We start from the raw sequence: 17,174 nt of genomic DNA on the forward strand, positions 1-17,174 counted from the left end.
AACGAGCTACAATAGTGCCCCCAACTTTTACCATAGTCTTGCAAATAATAAAATGTAACGGAAGATCGGGGTGTTTGTCAAAAATTCTGAAATTCAAGCTCAAGCCCTCAAATCCTTTAAAATAGAAATGCTCAGGAAATCATTTATGAATTTAAAGTACTAACACGGAACTAACTTATATCATGACCATGGCCGTCCGAAGGGTGGGGGGGGGTTTAATTTAACGCTGACGAAACATAGCATCGTGTAAAATATGAATATCGAAGGACTTTGGAGGGTTACTGAATCCTAAAGGATAAATAATAGCAAGAACTGACCTATGCATCCTATGCTACGGTCATACTACTCTGTAACCTTTGTTCCATTCTAAGGAATAGTGTTCGAATAAATGCATGTCAAACTTAGCCCAAGGTCGCAAAAGTTCCTCAAAATGGCCATCTTACTAGGGGTACCTTTTACCTGATAGGCGAAAAATGAGTTCTAATTTAACTTTTTGCATACATCATACTATGTTTCAAGCGTAAACTGCAAAATTTTTTCTGAAAATTCAATTCGCGAATTTTTTATTAGGCTCCGAAGATTGCGAAATAATGGGTGAAGGAGCAGGGGAGTGGGAGTGGAGGGCCGCCCTCCGAGGGCGAGGCTGACCGAGCTCGCGAGGTCAACTCTCCCATGCTCACTCCACCTCTTCACTCGTCACCCTCCGTTTGCATTTCTCCAAATAAATTTCAGCATTTCAATTGTGATTCACATTACCCAACCCCTCACCAATAATTCAAAGTTTTTTAGCGCTGTAATTTTCTCTCATTATTATTGTCTAATTGTAAAAATAAATATGGCTACAATTATTAAAGTGTGTGAATCGTTATTAGAGTTAGCAAAATTAAAATACCCTGTTCCTGATACATCTTTAGTAGAAGATAATTTTAACTTGGATCAGTTAGCTAGTGAAGCACTTGTGTTAATTGAAAATTTATTGAATCCTGACAGCAGTGAACGTGAAACAGTTATTTCATTAGATATTGATTGTGACGATGAAATTGATATTTATGAAAATGAAGACGTTCCTGCAAGTGAAAACGACGCTAATTCACGTGAATCAGGTCTCGCATCATCCCAAGAATGGCAGGTCGAAAAAATCGGGCAAGAAGAATACAATCTTGAAGAAATGATAAAGATCGTGAATTTTTATAACAATGTTAAAACCAACAAATTGTTTCAAACCCAGCGACGTTTCCCAAAAGTTAGAAGTTATGCGTCAATCTCTCGGATGAAAACGTATGTTGATCAGAATGGTAAAAAGCTGGAGAAATTAAGTAAAGTGGAAACTTTTGTCAAGGAGAGATTTAATCATGCTAGACAATCTTTAATTCATGTTAGTGAAGTTGATTTAAAGCGTTGGGGAATCATCAAATCCAAAGATTTATCTTTACAATTTAAGGCTAGCTCAACATGGATTCACAACTTTAAGAAAAAAAATCGAATTGTTTCACGCAAAATAACGAAATATTTAACAAAAGCTGAATATGACAATAAAAGTAATGTCGAAGAAGCAGCCTACACGTTTGTGGAAAATGTCAACAAAAAACTTATAGGTGTTCAACCAGACCTTGTACTCAATTTTGACCAATCTGGATTTACATATGAATATTCACCGAAGCGGACTTTATCAATTAAAGGAGAGAAGGACACTCTTGGATTGGTTGTTTCGCACAATGCTAACACACATTCGTACACTGTGATGCCATTATTATCCATGAGTGGAAAATTTATCGGAAAATTATTAATTTGCCTCCAGGAACCACAAGGATATTTGGGTCCAATAGTCAAGAAAAATCTCGAGGTTCCATCCAACATTTATTTGGTCGCCTCCAAGTCAGGAAAGTTGGACAAAACTATTATGAAGAAATGGATTACTGATTGCGTTGCTCCATACATCAGTGAAAATAAAGCCATCCTAATTTACGATTCTTGGGCAGGACAAGTTGACGATTTGACCTACGAATCACTTTCAGAACAATGCACAAGGTTCCAAATTCCAGCTAAAGCAACATCCATCATTCAACCATTGGATAAATATATTTTCAGACAATACAAAATATTTCGTCGAAAGATATTTGAAAAAGTAGTCCTAGATTCCATTGATATCGATTTACATAAAAGACAAAACGTAATTAAAATGCAGTCCTTAATGTACAACCAGTTCTAGTCAGCTGCTTTTGAGCCGATGTTCAAATACGCATGGTTTGCATGCAACTATAAGAGTGACCGAGTGAAGTTTAAAAATGTGGCAGAAACATTATTTTCGACTAGTTTTGATGACTGTGAGGAAATGTGCAATAGAGAGACTTTTATCAAATGTGCTCACTGCTCTGTTAATATGTGTTTTCATCACTTTTACATCGATAATCACTTTCATTCGGATGATTCAGATTTGGATGAACTCGCTTCGCTTAATTCAAGTCAATAAATGTAAGTACTTGAAGATTATTATATTATTATTTAAGAAAACATTATTATTGGATTGCTGAAATTTATTTGGAGAAATGCAAACGGAGAGTGACGAGTGAAGGGGTGGAGTGGAGTTGACCTCGCGAGCTCGGTCAGCCTCGCCCTCCTCTCCCACTCGCCCGCTCCTCCACCCATTATTTCGCAATCTTCGGAGCCTAATAAAAAATTCGCGAATTGCATTTTCAGAAAAATTTTTTGCAGTTTACGCTTGAAACATAGTATGATGTATGCAAAAAGTTAAATTAGAACTCATTTTTCGCCTATCAGGTAAAAGGTACCCCTAGTTAGTAGGAATCTCAAATCCTTGAATATGAAAATGCACAAGAAAATCTTTCTGCATTTTGAAGTATTTGCATAAGACTAACTTATATCATGACCTTGTTAAAATCTGAGGAGGATTTTTTTTTTCAAGTTTTTGCTGGTTTTTGGTTAAGAACTCTTTATTGTCAATTTAGTAAATTGACAATAAAGGCAGAGGTGGGCAAGATCATTATCTCAGATAGCAGATCAAGACCAAAGATCAAGATAATATCTTGATCTTTGATCTTCGGCTGGAGCTTTTGATCTTGATCTTGATCTAGCTCGGTAAGATCTTCTATCTTGATCTTGATCTTCAAGTTCAAGTTCAAGATCAAATCCCAAATATGAAAAGTAGCATTTTGAAACATTGATATTTTTTAAAAATGGCATCTTGGTCCATTACTCAAAGTACATTCAAGGAAACGAAAAACACTCGTACGGGATTTAATTTTTTTTACTGAATTAATGGACCCAGTTCTTCAAACGGCGATCTATTTCCTAAATGCGAATATTGTTAGCCCGTCGACCGGATACTTCAACTATTACTTAATTTACCAAGAAATGAAGTATAAGGGCAACTTAAAACATCAGAGTAAATGTTTGGTTATGTATTATATAACTATACGAAATTATAACAACCTTGATGCTGTCAGCTTTGAATAACTAAAATTGGTCAGACAACCAATTTTCTTTACTTATCTAGTATTTGTAATGTGCACAGTGCACACTACGTACATTACACCTAGTTGTATTTATAGGTTTATGTATAAAAAAATATTTGCAACATACCTGGAATTTATTTGATCTTGTGATCTTGATTTTGATCTGGGATTTGATCTTGATCTTGATCTTTTATCTTTAGTATTCGGCAGATTTATCTTTATCTTGATCTTTATCTTGTGGGTCGCAAAAATTGATCTTGATCTTTTATCTTGATCTTCGAAAACTTTGATCTTGCCCACCTCTGCAATTTACACGAATCATCACCGAAAAGAAGGTTTTCTCATTTCTCCCTAAAAATTGTACTTTCCCCAAAACTTAGTTCTTATTGAAATGGTCATGATTCATGCAAGTCCGAAATTTTCAGACACATTTTTATGCTTTCCTACCCCCATGGGAGGATTTTGTAGTTTAAAATAATTTCTCGACACACTGTGCCACGGTGCATGACGATAAGAGCATATCCATTAAAGGGGATGGGTTGTGAGGACGGGTGGATTGCTGTCAGCCCTCAACTGTACTGGTTCCTATGTCGTCCAATATGGTGCTCTGATAACCACGATTTATTTCATTTTGTTGCACAGCATGAATTGTTAAAAGTTCAATACTTTCATGTAAAAAATCGTATATATTCATTCAGATAGTAAGAATGTCCAATTTTTAAATAACGACATCGATTTCATGCTCTCACTTAAATCAAATAAATGTGTATAATCATGTATTAACGGAGTAATATGAATAAATGCGTATGTAAATATATAATAAATTTCACATGAAATACATTCACATTTTTGAAAATATTTACGGCATAAATGAGTATTTATTGCATACATATATGTATGTGTTTGCATCTTCAGCATCGTATCCTTCTCTGTTTACAATTCGATGGGGTGTAGTGCAACACTTCGATTTTGTAGAAATTTTTGAATTATGAAGATATGAGGTTTCTGAGGGAGTTTATGCGATGCCTAGAATTGTTCAAGCTACGTATATATTTTCATGAGAATGGTGTACATGCACTTTATGTAAAGAAATAACTAATAACATGATATATGCTTGCCTTGTTAATTTCACTGCATAAATAGTTTATCCTTATTTGCATTCGAACTTCCACTTAAGAGAATATAAGATGATAAGTATTATTTAGATGTGGTTTGAATTTTTACAGATTTATGAAAATAATGTGTTGTCAAGATGTAAGCGAAATAGAAATTGTATATTTAACGTTTTTACTAATCAGTTCATTTTGTGTTGCATACAAGAATGAGATTTTTTAATCTACACATTTTCCACAAAATGTTGTAAACAAATTTCTCGTCCTTATTAATTAATTCTATAGCTTATTTACTAATTAACAGTTGGATAGGACACAAACCTACTTACATACATACACTACAATACCGATTGTCCATCTCCAATACTTTGTTAAGTACCCTGCATTTAAATGTTTGTAGGAAGTTTTATCATCCAAAAATACGCTACGTATTTACATACATACACCTTTGGAAAATTTTGTAAAGATTAGTGAATGATTAATCAAATAAATGATATTGAGGGAACTCTTAGATATATGTCGAAAAATTCTTAATGGTCTTAATGTTCTTAATGGTCCGCGATTCTTTGAATATTTGCAAATTACTTTTAGCAAAAAGCAAGTCAATTCAGTATGTAGGTCAGCGTTGCCGTTTCTGTAAAACTAAACGGCCCATGTATTAAATATTTGTGAAATCTAATAATCAAGGGACAGTATTAATATTAATTTACCATATTGTTACCATAAATTCGCCTATTTTTCATACCGGAATTGCTTGAAGGTCACTACACTTATATTACTGTAGGTCAAAAAACGCTGAAATAGAGAAGTGGGTCAGTGGGTCAGTGTCACACAGGGAAATAATTTGCATAGTAAAATTCGCAATTAAGGTTTCCGTTATATAACTCGTGATAAAATACGGTTACGATTTTTTTACCTATTTTGCCTGAATATTCATAATTGTTTTTCCAATTAAATAAGTAAAAATTAATTACAATTTAATTTTTGAAACTCAATTAATTAAAGTCATCCTCAGTCTCTGGGTGATGCATGCTTGGAAGGTTGGCTGGCATTGTTAGTTGTGCTTAAGTTCATATCTGTTAGAGGGGTTGGGTTGTGAGGAAGGGTGGATTCCAATCACCTAGTTGTTCATCTCGTCCGATAAGGTGCTCTGATAACCACGATTTATTTCACTTTGTTATAAGCCATGAATTTTGCAAGATGTATGTATAAACGAATTTATGTAAAGGTGCTTGTATATTTTGCATGATGAGTCGGTTACCAGATTCCTTTCGAAAACTACATGCATTACCATTGCCAAGAGAAACGATCCAATTGTGCACATATTTATACTTTTGGGTGTGCCAAATATTACTTTACCTGAAATGTTTACAGAATATATGGGTTTTTGAAGTAAAAAATGTAAGTATTTTTTAAACAAGTAGAATTATAAATTTATCCACAATTACCAATTAGTAATAGTTATTTTTCACGGTGTGCTCTTCAGCTCACAATCTTATAAAGATGCCCTTGTCTTGGTTTAGTCATACTCGCGTACCATGAAGCCTGGCCAAAATTTCCATATGTACAGAAGGCAGAGGATGCCCATACATAATAAGTTGATTCAGTGTCAACTTTATAGGCTTATCATAAGCCGCTTATGAAAATAATGCATATGCAGTTATCCAGCTCAATTTTTGATACATATGTACATAAATAAATGCAATAAGAACTTTTTATTTCGCCACATTTTTATTAACTACATCTTTATATTTTACATGATATTTTAAAATCTACATGTTTTCCACAAAATTAACCACACAGTTTATTAATTGGATTCGAAAGAAAGTTAAGCTAGACTACAATATTTTCTGTGTAAAAAGTGTATATCTTATAATACTAGGTTATCTGCATAAGTAAATATTCTGCATTAGAAAATAATTTTAAGATTTGCATAAACAAATGTATACACACCTCGTAGATATGAACATGCACTGTACGAGATCCGTATAAATATACTGGGTGTATCCACACGTGCAACCTGAGTTTACACTTGCCGGTGTAAATATTTACACCACGCTGGTTGCAAATGTGGATACACCCAGTATATTTATACGGATCTCGTACAATGAATAAAATGTTTATGCACATTTGGATTGTTTAGTATAACGACATTGTACATACAATGCCGTTATACGAAACAATACAAATGTGCATAAACATTTTATTAAGTTATCCGTTTTTGCTATTTAACTCCAAAAATGTGGTGACGGCTTGTGGCAAAAAAAGTAAATTGAAGTTGCAACTCTCTAAAATTTTGTATGGAATGCTTATAAAGATCAATCTAAAATCTGAATCCATGAAATATCAATTACTAATTAAAATAATCATCATTTATATAATTATATAGTGCAATATCTTTTTATGTGAATCATTACGCCCGTCACCACCATGGATTAAATCGTGTCGTGAGACCCGTCCCGGTTTTCTGGTCCAAAACCACCAGGATTCTCACCGTTTTCGGGAAAAATATCCCCAAATCTGTCCCTGTAGATGTTAAGTTGAGCCCCCATCTTCTTAATTTGGTCGGCCTGTCGAGCATTCTCAGATGTAAGTTGTTCCATCTTAGCCTTCGTCATTTCCCGATTTTTCTTCGCGTTTATCGAATTTTGAATTGATTTATCGTTTGGATCGGGGTCCAGCTCGTATTTTTTAGGTTTCTTTGAGGGGATTGGTTTCTCCTTGTGTAGGCGAGGTCTTCCTGGCTTCCTCTTCTCCACGGTAGGTGGTTGTGCGGGGGAATGTAGAGGAGAAGCGGGGGTCATGTCTTCGCCAGGTAACTCGTTGTCTGGCTTTTCCTGCCCAGTATTTTGGGCGATGCCCGACGTTTCCCCATCCCCTTGACCCTCTGCCCCCACAAAGTAAGGAGGACCGCCTAGCGCCCAACCCGCCGAGTCATGGACTTCATCACCGTTTTCAACCCCCACAGGGAAAGATTGTCCCCCATGAACTTCCCCTACGTCCCTTGCGGCCGCATTGGCCAACAAATCGTCCCACGGGGAACCCGAACCTTCCAAGTCAAGTCCTAACTCGTCATCGTTCTCCTCCAGCGCAAAGAAAGGTTGCCCCTCATCAATTTCCCCTTCATCACTAGCCGCCCTAACTGGAAGTAAAACGGCCAACTCGGGGACTGCATCGTCCGAAGGAGGTCGTGCTTCTACGTTGTCATCCCCCAAAGCTGGTACCTCGCAATTTTGCCAGTCGAACAACAAGTCATTGATATCTTCAAAGTCGTCCATCGTTATTCTGGAAAGTAAAAAGATTAGTAAATTATCGGTTAAATAAATGGTACAAAAACTATTTTGTATGTACGTACTTCAGACAAGTCTTGATGGTGGAATTATTTAAATAGCTTCAAATTACTTTTTTTTACAAAAAGTAGTTGAATTTGCTGCACTTCAGTATCTTTTTTCTGTAAAAAGAAATAGTATAGGTATTAAATTACGGTGAAATCCAGTAATTAAGGTACATTATTAAAATTAATTTTTCATATCGATTGAATAAAATCGCCTCTTTCTTACCGTAATTACTCTCCTAAATCGCCAGAAGGTATCCGGAGGTAAGAAACGATTGAATTGGAGAAGTATGTGAGTCAGAGTTACACAAGGGAATAATTGGCACAATAAAATTCGTAATTAAAATCTCGTTCATAAAATTTGTCATAAATATGTATGAATCACTCTCGGGTTGGTTTGTTTAATCTTTTGATTCAATTGTCTTGAATTACGATAATTTTTATTCGTTACAATAACTTAATTTTTGAAAATCTAATAAGTAATTAAAATTAGAGTGGAGTTGTCTCTGGATGCTGTATACTTTTGGGCGTTGGCTGCCACCGTAATTGTTAGTAAGTGCAGATCTTTTAGAGGGGTTGGGTTGGAAGGACGGGTGGATTCCAGTCACTGTTCGGCTGAATTGGTTACGATATCGCCCGATAAGGTGCTCTGATAACCACAACTTATATTACTTTGTTGTGCATAAGCCATGAATTTTATATGTTGCATAATTAAATTTGCATTGCGGATTTGCAGTTGTGTACCAAATTTCATTTGACGGCAAAATCTGTACATCATTTTTCACCATTTGAGAGAGTATAATCTAAATAACATTTGCATTTTTGTGCATAATGCTCTCAAGTTTTTATGATTCGATTTCGTTAAGAAAAAAATTCATCTCGGATAATTGTATTTACGAAATGTATGTATTAAAAAATATTTCAAAAATACGCGTACATATTTACTTTTCACAAAATAGCGGAAACAGTTACGAAACAAATGCATTTATGAATATGTCGGTAAGCATTTTGGAATTGATTTACATTTAAGATACATCTAAGGAACACACCCACAAACATAAATGTAGGAATCAAAGACAAATATATTACCGCACTCTGATAATAACACACGAACGTAAAATTACAAACGTATACAATATATTTCATTGTAATAAATTCATGTTTTCAAAAATAATTTTGGCATACATATGTAAATATTTCATGCTTCATAAGTATCGATTCTTTCTAATTTTAGTTAAATTGTATATAGCTTCCGTCCTTGCAACTTTTTCTGAAAATGTGCCTCGTTAGTTATGTATGCACAGCCCTTACGTAATACTTAGAGCAGAACGATTAAAAAATTGGTACATAAATATATTACTAGTGAATACATGTATTTATTATATAATTAATTTAACCGCCTAATCAGTCCACAAATCGTTCAACCAACCAGGATCTGGGACGCTCACTGGCACATTATTTTCTCCAATGAATGAATTAAGCTCGATCGAATCCTGCTCGTCCATCTAAATATGCAAATTAATACAAATAAATTTATGGAGGGTGTTCATTATTTCTTACAATGCACATGTCAGACATGTTTCTCACAGATCTTCTTCAAACCAGCACTAAAATATCAAGGCACTAAACCCAAACAACATTTGGTGTGACACTTGAGCACTTCTGCAGAATTCGCGAAATGGCGAAGGTTTTAACTTCGCAAAAATGCGTATTTTCACCATGCGAAACTATATGGAGTTCACCTCTCCGCTTTCCTTTTTTCTCCTGCGCTTCTCTTCCCCAGGTCATCCGTTTTCACATTTAGTCCAAAATTGAGTTTATTAATTTCCCATCCGAGTTTTCATCTGTGTTTCTTACATAGTTTTTTAACATTTTTTAATGTTTTAAACTTATAAGATTTTTGTCATCAAAATCTTTGTATCAAAACGCGAAAGAAATTAAAAAAAATCGAATCCACTATTCTTGACCAATTTTTCTTAAATTCCCACTGATAAAAATTCATTTAAAATATTAAAAATTGCTAAAAAAAATTATGTAAGAATCACAGATGAAAACTTGGACTTGGTTGGGAAATTAATAAACTCAATTTTGGACTAAATGTGAAAACGGATGCCCTGGGTAAGAGAAGCGCAGGAGAAAATCGGAAAGCGGAGAGGTGAACTCCATATAGTTTCGCATGGTGAAAATACGCATTTTTGCGAAGTTAAAACCTTCGCCATTTCGCGAATTCTGCAGAAGTGCTCAAGTGTCACACCAAATGTTGTTTGTGTTTAGTGCCTTGATATTTTAGCGCTGGTTTGAAGAAGATCTGTGAGAAACATGTCAGACATGTGCATTGTTAGTATCGTTCTTATTGCGGTGGATCGAAGTCAACCGGACAGAATTTCTACGCGCCAAAATCACGTACCCATTTGATTAACATTGGAGGCGGGCCAAAATTCAAATCAAATCCATCCGGTTGACTTCGATGCACCGCAATAGTATCATCGTGAAGTAGTTTGTGAAAAAAACAAGGGGTCAAGCTTCTTAAAAATCGTAATTACGATTAGTCAGTAGTGCGATTTTTAATGGGAAAATCTTACTCCGCTAACAAAATCTCATAACCGTCGTAACTTGTTTTACGATACCAACGATACGAAGGAGTCATGAATACCCCCAATAAAAATAGCATATTTATAAATTATCGGCCAAAAATTTACCTCAAATCCCTCCCAAGTCACTCGACGAATGGATCCACAAGACAGAAGAGCATCACGCATCCCATCCAACAGTTTGTACGTTTCGCCCACCCAAGTAACGACAAATTTGAGACATGTGTTCCCCAGGCCTAAATTGTACACAAATTAGTACTACTGTTCAAATACATACATAGGTATATACATTCTTAAAAATCCAGTATGTATTAAATTAATACCCTCCGGGATTCAAATAAATATATATCTAAGTTGGTACCGATAAGTAATACCGTGAGTTAGCTCGGAATTAAAGTTTTACCATATCTGTAGGAAATTTTTAATGACCTCGGTAAATAATTTTAATATTTACCAAAGCGGTAGCAACTTTAATACCGAGAAATCAATTCCCCCTTGACGGGACCGTCCATAAATTACGTAACGCAAGAGGGGGGGTTTAAGGCTCCAATGATATCATGGGTATGCTCAAGGGGGCGAGTGGGGCATAGAAAATTGCGATTCTTGCATTACGTAATTTATGGACGGCCCCCTATACCAGATTTTTAACAAAATCGGGTTAAAATTGTACTGCAAACCTTTCCATTCTGCGGCTCCTTGTAACACAGCAGTCCCGACGGCATCCAGCTCTTCAAATGAATAACCCCTCACAACATATTCAAACTTGACCTCCACGTCTCCTCCGCATGTCAACTCCCAGCCACCCAAGGATTGCAAGGTTTCCTTCAAAGGCAAAATGTTTTGGGTCTGGACGTCCTTCCTGCCGATGTATTCGCCAGAATATGCATACTCTATAAATTCAATCGCCACGTTCAACTTGAATTCGGTCACGGCTGGGAAAAGGTTAACCAGTTTGACGACAGCGTAGTTGCCATCTTCAGGATTAAACGTGCCTGCCACGTGGAGCGATGTAATCCCGGCGTGGGGCGTATGATAATTTTCAATCATTTCGGATATGTTGGTGGAAGAAGAGATCGAGAGATGGGTCAGTTTTGGAAGGTTGGTCATGCTCAGCGAGTCTTCAATTTGATACGCCGTGGAAGCATCCATTTTCAAGTGGGTGAGATTCGGGAAGTGAAAATCAAGCTAAAAATAAATAAAAAAAAACACGGATTAAAAAATGAAAATAGTGTTCGATTTGTGCACATTTCACTTGATGTTATACATTCGTTGCAAAGAAGGTGCAAGAAATACATATACATACATCGAGAGGTTCACCCTCTAAGCCACCCATAATTTTAGCCATTACCCCGGGTTTAGACTTCACGTTATCATTACGTTCTCCTCCCAATCCGATTTTTTGATTGGTGGAAATTTTTAATTGTCTTAGTGATATTTTTGATTAGCCAATCAAAAAATCGGATTGGGAGGAGAACGTAATGATAACGTGAAGTCTAAACCCGGCGTTATCCGCTCCATGGCTTATTTATTGCATTATATCTAAATTCTACTACTGCAATTTGATTATACTACTGCCAGGAATTATAAGTAGATTAAATTATAAATTATAAGTCAAGTACGTAAGTAAAATGGTTAAAAATAAAGGTCTCCTGCTATAGTCACCCGCCAATCTCTCGAATCTCTTCTTCCGTCCTAATTTTTTTTACACCTCTCATTCTCACTTTGGAGACAATGAGATCTTGCTTTAAAAAAGTGAGACTGGAGGAGAGGAGAGAATGACGGAAGCCACAGGGGTGCTCGCCTAAATGGGCCACAATTTACATACGTAATTTCTCCAATTGATTGGAGAAAAACGAATTGGAAACGAGCGAAACGAATTGGAGCAAAACGACACATATAAAAAGCAGGTTTGCAACTTTACCTTCATTGGATCACTCCAAAGACGCCCATGAAAACCTAAGGTGAACTTTTTTAAGGAATCACGACAACCTTCTAACCAGAGCTGGGAAATTAATGAGTTTCAAGATTAAAAATCCCCGAATCAGAGATTAAGATTAAGATTACATAGTCCGACCATAAGTTCCCGTGAATGCATTTCCGGTGATAAAGCCCAAAGTATTAGAGCTATCTGATAGAAATTTTTGTGGATGAACAAGGTATTAATCTTGTTTAGAAATCATAACTTCGTTTTCACAATTTCCTCCACGGGCTTGTACACAAGACATAAGTCGTGGCGAAAACTGCTCGATCGCGGCACGCACGGATTTCCAGGGAAAAGCGCCAGATCTTCAGTAAGTGCGACCTCAGCCCTTCCACACTTGGGTGAAATTTAGAGCATACTTGTACCTATAATTTTCACCACCAGTCATAATTTAGGGGATTAAGGTCTGCAGATACAGAGCACCGTTCTACGGATGAAAAAAAGTCATGAAAATTCGTCTGAAGCCAGTTTTGGACAATTTTGCACCTTGCGCATGAGCAGAGTCTTGTTGAAAGGTCCAATGGCGATTTTCGGAGGGTCCAGGGTTCAGGTTATTAACGTTTGTCTCTAGGACACTCTGAAAATAATTCTTGGCTTCAACTTGTACCCTTTGCGATAAAAAACAGAGATTTCATTTCTCCAGCCAACTTGCTCCCATGCACACCACGGTGATGACTTCGTATTGACTTCCGCATACTTAAACGGATGTCAGACTTCTGTACAACAAATATCTGGCCTTTTTTTCTATTAAATTTTTTGCCAACGGTGAAAAGTCTGAAATACTTTTGGCACGAAAATTGGCGCGTACCACGATCAACCTGTGGCCGTCACGAGTTATGTCTTGTCTAATTGCCCGTGGACGAAATCTTGACAAAGAAGTTATGATTTCTAAACAATATTAATAGCTTCTTAATCCATAAAAATTTCGAACAGATAGCTCTAATACTTTGGGATTTATTACCAGAAATGCATTCACGAGAACTTATGACCCCACTATGTAAAATTATTCTTCCGCTACTAAATTAAATTATTAAGATTAAATTAATCTACTTTTATGACACAGATTAAAGATTAATTAATCTAGATTAATAATAATAATTAAGAATTATTTTATTTTATCGCCGTTTTTTATAGTTTACATCGATATTATATCATAAATTCTAAAATTTGAGAAAAGTATGAAGCATCGGTGCTTCAAAATTGTTATTCAAAATTATTAAACTTTTATCAGCTAAATTTAAGGCGAATACAATAACTTGTAATACGAGTAAAAATTAGTCTCACCTCAAATGCAACGCGTTTTTAAATTTCAAAAAATAATAACTCTTAATTTTTTAAATTAAATTAATTTTTTTAATGACAGCAAATTTCTTAATCTTTTTAAAGAATACAGTTTTAAATAACGTTCCTTTCAAAGAAGGGAACCTGTCAGAAATTTAGAATTGTTTTGATTTTTAAAAATGGTTCCAGTGTTGAAAGACGATCGTGCGTTGAAATTTAGAGATTTACAAGGAGTCGACAGCCGAGTAACAGATAGCGTGATGGTAATCATAATATTAATCGTGATTAAAATTAAAGTCGAAGATTCAAAGATTAAAGATTAAAAATTAAATTAATTAAATTGACTTGTGAGATTAAGATTAAAATTATTGATTAATACGATCAAATTTCTTGATTAAAATTATGGATTAAGATTAATTATTCTTAATCTTAATCTTAATCTTGATTATTTTAATCTAGATTTTCCCAGCTCTGCTTCTAACATCCTGGTCATCTCGGGAACATCTAATTTACGGGAATATTCATCACATCTCGCATCTTGATTAGTGAATTTAATCTCGTCCAGCTTTCGGCAGGGTGTCAAATCCGGGTAAAAATTAGCCTCTAACTCAAATTTCTCCAGGTTGGGGGCATAGTTGAGCAACCCTTGAGAAATAGGGGATAAGAAGTCGCTTGCAAAATGGTTTTGCTGGCCGGCTGACATCATCACAGAGAGAACCTTAGGATGACATACATAGGTGTTTAGGAAGATGATTTGTGGTGGCATGCATTTCCAGCCTGACTCAAGTGGAATGTTTTCATATAAATGCACACTTGTAAAATGGCATCAATTTCATGGATTTTAAAGCAACTTTTAATATCTCAAAGTAAAGTTAATTTTTAACCTATGTAATTTAAATTAATTTGTGACCCTACAAAATTTTCCTTGAAAAAAATGCTAACTCATTTGCCACTTTGTGAACAATAAATTTCCTAAAAAATGAATTCGCAATTTTTTGTAATCGATAGACTTCTAGTACCAAAGTTAACTTTAAAGAATCCATGACACATACATACGCAAGTTGAATTTATCTCAAAACTCATCAAATTGGCAATTAATGACTAATCTATGACTGACCTTAAGATTCCGCAGGGGTCTAAACTGCGGCACCTCCAATCGCGTCTTCACTTCGTCCTCGTCACCCCACCAGCTATCATCGTGACAGACTTTCTCTACGATGTTGCAAATCTGGGTAAGGTTTTGGAACTGATGAGTACCCCACATTTCATGCCAGCGTGGTTGGAGCGTCCTTCCCACAAAGAATTTAAGCGTGTCCAGCTCGTCAAAAAATTCTGAGAAGCAAATGGCAAAGTTGGGAGGCAGATTGCGACAAGCTTCGACTTGATTAGGGGGGCATTGACAGGTAAGACTGCAGTCACAGATCATCACCAAGGTCACATTTCTCGACAATTTGTGATTGAATGAGGTCAACTCTTTCAGATTGGTAAATTTGCAGTAATTAAGCCGGTACTTTGGCGATGATGAGAAAGTTAGGCGGGCCTTCTGTCCGAGAAACTTGGCGCCCACGTGGTCCCAAACGGTGCACACGAATCGGGCGGACTTTAGCGTTTTGACGTCCAAGGAGCAGAAAACTTTGGTCAGAATCTGAAATACAATTTTATTTTGACATGTCGTAATGTAAATATTTATTAAAACCCATATGTAATAGAAATATAGTAAATATGTTCATGAATTGGTACTTTGTAAGACAGTAAGTAAGTTACTTCCTAGCGGATTCGTCAAGGTCTTCATCGCCAAATATTCCATGTTGGTAAGGTCAAGATTATTCAATTGTGTGGCAGTTTGGTCGTTCCCGGCCTGCATCGTGATTCTACATAGTGGAAATTTATCTTGTAAATTGTCAGCTATTAATATTCATAAGTGAGAAGAAATAAATATTTAAATATTTATTGTAATAAATTCACATGTAGTCATACCAGATTAATTCGTGACTAATTTTCTTATTCGAAATGACAAATTTTAAATTTATATGGCTGATTTGTATTGTCCTTATCTGTTAGATGAGGAATGTATTTATTAATTTTTAAATTAGAGTAAACATTAATTTCTAAACATAAAATCATCAATTTATGAAGTTCAATTTTAAATAATTAGTAATCGTTATTTTATACATACTTACAACTTAAAAGAATTAAAGACTGTAAAATTTCGTGACAAACCGTTCAACAAAGGTCAATTGGAATTTTTGTAAATAATTGTAGTTGATAATTCTTCGTCTTTTGCACTTTTTGTGTTTTTGTCGTGTAATGCAATCCAGGTGGTGGGGGTTCGTGCCAGTTGTTTGGCCCATACAGTTAACCGTGAGACTCTATTTTCCCATTTTAAGGATGCATAACTTTTTTTTATCGAAGTCGATGTCTTAACATAAATTTAACCGTCCAAAACGGTATCAATTTGTTAACTTTTAAGATAAATACAACTTTTTGGATACTGTAATGTAAAGCTCATTTTCGGTACTACAAAGCAGTCGATTTGAAAAAAGGTTAGCAATTTTGAAGCCAATTTATTGTGAAACAATGGCAAATGAAATCGCTATATTTTCTTCAAATCGACTATTTTGTAAATATTCAGCACCAAAATTAATATTTAACTACCAAAAGTTTCGCTGATCCTGAAACTCATGAAATTTATGTTATTTTGCATTTTTTTTAAAGACCCGATTTTTTGGCTCGCGCCAATCAGTGCCCACTTAATTAACAATGGAGGCAGACTGAGACCGTGGGAGATAAATCTGGCACTTCAAGTCAAGTACACAATATTTTAGACAGTCGCATTTACATAAATGTGTTTAATTGGGGTATAGTGAGATTGACGCATTGAGAGACGCGTCATCCTGATACCATAAATATGTCCGTAATATTCGGGTACCCTGATACCCGGCAGAAGCAGATATTTAAATATTAATAACAAGGGCTTTATGACTACAGATATTTCAAATTAACCAAAATTTAAGTATGCTTAATTTTATGTCAAGACGCGTAGGACGTCGGACGAGTAGATGTCACTACCATTTGTCACGAGTTAGTGGTAAATTTCGTACCGACGAATATTGATGCAAACCAAGTAACATCGATGGCTAAACTGTTAATTGGTTTACATCATCATGAAAACTAAAGCGCGCTTCATAATTAACGGGTAAAAAGAATTCCCCTAAATCACGTTCCAATCAGGGCATAACATTAAATTTCAATTTAAAGGTAGTCAAATCGGCGGTGAAATGGGGCTTAAAAAGAAGTGGAATTAATGAGTCGACCAATAAATACACGAGGAAATTAGTTACGAATAACGGTAATAATAACGTAGGATTTTCTCTTGTAAATAATATTTATTTAATCGAAAAC

At 35.5% G+C, this 17,174-nt stretch overlaps 2 protein-coding genes and 1 long non-coding RNA gene across 3 annotated transcripts; all 3 read right to left on the bottom strand.

Annotated features, from left to right (window-relative positions):
* Positions 1-6,281: 6,281 nt before the first annotated feature.
* On the bottom strand, positions 6,282-8,424 carry LOC118437284. Its single transcript, XM_035856215.1, has 3 exons — positions 8,146-8,424; positions 7,941-8,036; positions 6,282-7,870 (listed from the first exon to the last, which is right to left on the bottom strand). Exon 3 carries the CDS (start codon positions 7,861-7,863, stop codon positions 7,021-7,023), a length of 843 nt encoding a protein of 280 aa, XP_035712108.1. The 5' UTR covers positions 7,864-7,870; positions 7,941-8,036; positions 8,146-8,424; the 3' UTR covers positions 6,282-7,020.
* Positions 8,425-8,855: 431 nt separating this feature from the next.
* Positions 8,856-12,578, bottom strand: LOC118437167. Its single transcript, XM_035856011.1, has 4 exons — positions 12,432-12,578; positions 11,188-11,695; positions 10,619-10,746; positions 8,856-9,424 (listed from the first exon to the last, which is right to left on the bottom strand). Exons 1-4 carry the CDS (start codon positions 12,435-12,437, stop codon positions 9,320-9,322), a joined length of 747 nt encoding a protein of 248 aa, XP_035711904.1. The 5' UTR covers positions 12,438-12,578; the 3' UTR covers positions 8,856-9,319.
* Positions 12,579-14,895: 2,317 nt separating this feature from the next.
* LOC118437183 lies at positions 14,896-16,093 on the bottom strand. The gene is made up of 4 exons (XR_004835929.1): positions 15,953-16,093; positions 15,750-15,826; positions 15,513-15,643; positions 14,896-15,417 (listed from the first exon to the last, which is right to left on the bottom strand). It is a non-coding gene; the product is annotated as an uncharacterized LOC118437183 (long non-coding RNA).
* Between the last annotated feature and the right edge of the window lie 1,081 nt (positions 16,094-17,174).

This window comes from Folsomia candida, unplaced genomic scaffold (genome assembly GCF_002217175.1).
Source record: "Folsomia candida strain VU population unplaced genomic scaffold, ASM221717v1 Fcan01_Sc012, whole genome shotgun sequence".
Lineage (NCBI taxonomy): Eukaryota > Metazoa > Arthropoda > Collembola > Entomobryomorpha > Isotomidae > Folsomia > Folsomia candida.

Excerpts from the sequence above, each read along its gene's own strand:
- LOC118437284 (XM_035856215.1), bottom strand. The coding sequence starts at position 7,863 with ATGGACGACTTTGAAGATATCAATGACTTGTTGTTCGACTGGCAAAAT.
- LOC118437167 (XM_035856011.1), bottom strand. Across the intron at positions 10,747-11,187 it reads AGGAGCCGCAGAATGGAAAG|GCCTGGGGAACACATGTCTC; the intron begins GTTTGCAGTACA and ends TGTACAATTTAG. Across the intron at positions 9,425-10,618 it reads TGACTTGGGAGGGATTTGAG|ATGGACGAGCAGGATTCGAT; the intron begins GTAAATTTTTGG and ends TTGCATATTTAG.